Source organism: Aegilops tauschii, chromosome 6 (assembly GCF_002575655.3).
Source record: "Aegilops tauschii subsp. strangulata cultivar AL8/78 chromosome 6, Aet v6.0, whole genome shotgun sequence".
NCBI lineage: Eukaryota > Viridiplantae > Streptophyta > Magnoliopsida > Poales > Poaceae > Aegilops > Aegilops tauschii.
The window spans coordinates 456,947,132-456,951,182 of record NC_053040.3 but is presented as its reverse complement, the minus strand read 5'-3'; the positions used below and the strand labels follow the sequence as shown (position 1 = coordinate 456,951,182).

The following is a 4,051-nucleotide window of genomic DNA, read 5'->3' as shown; positions in this document are numbered from 1 at the left end:
TTTTTTCGAAAAGCATAACTATGCTTTATCCAAAACCTTCTAAAACCCACAAAGCCAAAATACAAAATACGATTAAAACCCAAAAACGCGTATAGTAAAATAAAAAATCCGAAATTCAGAGGGAATGCCCAGCATGTGACACGTGACGACGGCTTGACACACCACTTTGTGGTAGCCCCCAAGAGATAACCGTTGGTTAATTGCTCCAGAGGTCTCTGATTTCTTGTGCATTCTGACACAGATTTGTTTTTTTGAGCAACCGTGCATTCTGACACAGATAGTCCACACAAGTCGAGGCCCATTACAATCCTCTGGAGGAACATTGCTGCTGATGTGGGCTGCATCAGCTCAGCGGAATGGAACGACAAGCCCACAACAGAAGAAGAAACACATCCATTCGGGTGCGGCCCAGGAAAGCACCACAAACCCCACAGCCACTCTCTCCACCGCTAAGCCGCCGCCCTTCTCGCCCTCGCCGCCGCCCCCGGGCCGCCGCCGCCGCAGCCATGCTCCCGCTCGCCCGCGCGGCCCTCCGCCGCCTCGGCCCCGTGACCGCGGGGGACGGCTCCCTCCCCGCCCGCCTCCTCCTCCTCGCGCCGCTCGCCTCCAAGCCGTCGTCGTCCACGCCGCCGGAGTACCAGATGCCGTCGGTGACGTGGGGCGTGATCCAGGGCCGCAGGGAGCGGCTCGTGTCCCGCGTCCTCGCCCTCGACTTCCTCCGCTCCGCCGGCGTCACCGACCCCGCGGGCGAGCTGGAGGCCGTGGAGCTCCCCTCCTCCCTCGACGTGCTCCAGGAGCGCCTCGACTTCCTCCTCCGCCTCGGCCTCTCCACCGACGACCTCTCCGCCTACCCGTTCCTCCTCGCCTGCTCCCTCCGCAAGAACGTCATCCCCGTCCTCTCCTACCTCGAGAAGCTCGGCGTCACGCGCGCGCGCCTCGCCGCCTTCGTCCGCGCCTACCCGGCCTGCCTCCACGCCTCCGTCGCCGTCGACCTCGCCCCCATCGTCAAGGCGCTCCGCGGCCTCGACGTCGACCGCCAGGACATCCCACGCGTCCTCGAGCGCTACCCCGACGTCCTCGGCCTCAAGCCCGACGGCACCATCAGCACCTCCGTCGCCTACCTCGTAGGCATCGTCGGCGTCGCGCCGCGTGACATTGGCCCCATGGTGACACACTATCCCTTCTTCCTTAGCATGCGTGTTGGCACCACGATCAAGCCGTTCTGCGATTACATCACATCTCTGGGGCTGCCGATGCGGATTCTCGCGAGGATTATTGAGAAGCGGCCGTACATTCTTGGCTATGATCTTGAGGAGACAGTCAAACCAAATGTCGAGGCATTGCTCAGCTTCGGCATTCGGAAGGAGGTGCTGCCACTCATGATTGCGCAGTACCCATCCATTCTTGGGTTGCCCCTGAAAGTGAAGCTAGCAGCACAGCAGTACTTCTTCAACCTGAAGCTCAAAATCGACCCTGACGGGTTTGCCCGTGCCATCGAGAAGTTGCCACAGCTTGTGAGCTTGCATCAGAATGTGATACTGAAGCCCGTGGAGTTCCTCCGCGGCCGGGGGATCACCGATGATGATATTGGGCGCATGTTGATCCGGTGCCCGCAGATTCTTTTGCTGCGGAACGAGCTCATGAAGAACAGCTTTTACTTCTTCAAGAGTGAGCTGAAGCGGCCAATAAGTGAGCTTCTGGAGTACCCAGAGTATTTTACATACAGCTTGGAGTCAAGGATCAAGCCTAGGTACATGAGAGTGGCAAGCAAGGGGATCAGATGTAGCTTGGATTGGTTTCTGAACTGCAGTGATCAGAGGTTTGAGGAAAGGATGCGAGGGGATTTTATTGAAGGGGATGCACCAGGTCCTTCGTTTACAATGGGTGGGAAGCTTCAGATGCCTGGCAACCAGTTAGTGTCGGATGATGATAATGAGGAAAGTGACGATGAGGTGCTATATAGGCGGACCGTCATGCTCTAGTGAGTATAACTGCTTCTTGTTGCTGACCTGTTGTAGCATTCCATCAGTCTAATGAGTTTATTGACAAATTGAAAAAAATGGCCATATCTGTTTCAGATTTGGTGGAAGCTAATCCAAAATGTCTTCCACATGCGTTTGGGACAGCATCCTATAAGCAAGTGAGTTTGAGTTTGCATGTTTTTACATGTCGAGCAATATCTATTCTAGCCCTGGTAGTTTTCAAAGGAAAGAGAAATGATATATTTACTGATACCAGTATTCCAAATTAGTGATGAAGAACATTCAACTCGTCTAATTTTCCGAGCATAAACAGCCACAAAATTTTTAAGCACTTTCATGCTATCTGCTAAGCTAGAAGCAGAGGGGCAGTAAGTAGTTTTTGGTATATGTTCCTGGAGAAATTACAGGGATGAGATGGGTCGAAATGTCCTGTGTAAACACATTTGATGCCATTTTGGAGACATGGTAGATCTCTATAGTTCTATGTTCTGCTCAGTAGAAAATAGTCAAAGTAGTAATAATCATAATAACCTTGTAACTCATGATTTACTTCTCAAGTCTTAAAAGTTAATTCTAGCTGTTTTATTGTGTTCATCACTCCAGGCTTATATATTGTTGGTTGTCTTCGTTTGGAATTGGAATTGGTTAAGTGTCCAAGAATCCTCACATTATTGATGAGTGCTCTGTTGCCACCAGCCGCAAACGGAGGTTGCTGGGGTGCTGGCCTAAGCGATGTCTTTGACCGTGCCAGAGGTACTCAGGTACATCCTCTGATTGTTCCTGGCGAAGGATGAAAGCGGGACACCTGTACATAATTTTAAGCGGGTTATCAGTGAATTGCTCAAGCGAATGGACACGATGAATTAGTGATGAATTTTTTTCCCGCTGCAAAGAAATGCTACTAGTTGATTGTTGCATTAGTTTATTTTTGGTACTCTATCTAGGACAGGGTGTGATCACACAATAGGTTCAGATCTTTGTACTAACTTTTAGTACTACTATTATGTACTGTCTGTAACTCAAATACTCAGCATAACAGAACTTCTGCCTGACGCGAAGTTCATGTCAAATCTTATTTGAATCTGAAACAAAGGCGCTCAAACACTCAGCATAACAGAACTTTTGCCTGACTGGAAGTTCATGTCAAATCTTATTTGAATCTGAAACAAAGGCGCATAGGTGCCAAGCCATGATGACATAGCTATATATCTGAGCATTTCTTCTGCAGTGTGCAACGTTGCGTATTTTCTTCACCATTTGCCTGTCTGAGCTGGAGCGACGTATCAAATTCATTCTTCTTTTTCGAGATGATGAAACAGATTCATTGACCGGTCACTCAGCATGTTAATCAGGTCACCAGATTAGCGCCGAGGTCATCGGATTAGAGCCGAAATCACATCAAAACCACGAGCTAATTTAAGGCAGGTCTTCGGGCTATGAACTGATGACCTCTTGCGTACAAAAGTTTTCGCTGCACGGAATGTTGGTGAATGACAACAGGACACAAACAAAGAAACGCATCTTCGATCTGCTTTTAACATTTTCTCGTTAGCGTTGCGGACCACTTTGAAGCACGTTTCCTCTGTCCATTGATGGCCAGCATCGGTTCTTGCTCCAGATCGATCGCCGTGTGGGCTTGGCTTGCATTGCCCACAATCCAACCATGCAATGTTGAGCATCGTTCATGGATTAGCAGATCTGTTTGGGTGGAAATTCGACAAATTGTTCTGTGTTAATCTGGCATCTGTTTGTTCCCCTAGTAAGTTCCCGTTTGGAACGTAGGAAGTAAAAAAGAAAAGGATGTCATGCAACCTGATTTCCTACCGGAATCTAAAAACAAGGCAATACTCAAACTCTCGTTTGGATACCACACACCAAAAAACACATGAATTTTAAACACAAGGGGAAGAAAACATGAGGTCAAGGCCACATGGTTGTTTTCCTCCAAAATTTGAATGGATTGCCACATTTCATAGGAATTTTGGCCAGACATTCTTTGTTCCAAACATCACCGTGGGAAAATTTCCACTACAGAAATTCAGTCCTTCAACGATTTTTCTCTGTTTCAA

General features: G+C 49.1%; 1 protein-coding gene across 3 annotated transcripts; it reads left to right on the top strand.

Annotated features, from left to right (window-relative positions):
• The first annotated feature begins 305 nt into the window (after positions 1-305).
• Positions 306-3,074, top strand: LOC109771573 (transcription termination factor MTERF4, chloroplastic). Of its 3 annotated transcripts, none has more exons than XR_002234906.4 (3): positions 320-1,981; positions 2,079-2,140; positions 2,679-3,074. XR_002234906.4 is itself a non-coding variant. In XM_020330271.4 (1 exon), exon 1 carries the CDS (start codon positions 357-359, stop codon positions 1,980-1,982), a length of 1,626 nt encoding a protein of 541 aa, XP_020185860.2. In that variant the 5' UTR covers positions 306-356. The 3 variants fall into 3 exon arrangements, 1 of the variants encoding a protein (XP_020185860.2); XR_002234905.4 differs by having other exon boundaries at positions 325-1,981; positions 2,586-3,074; XM_020330271.4 differs by lacking the exons at positions 2,079-2,140; positions 2,679-3,074 and having other exon boundaries at positions 306-1,982.
• The last annotated feature ends 977 nt before the right edge of the window (positions 3,075-4,051 follow it).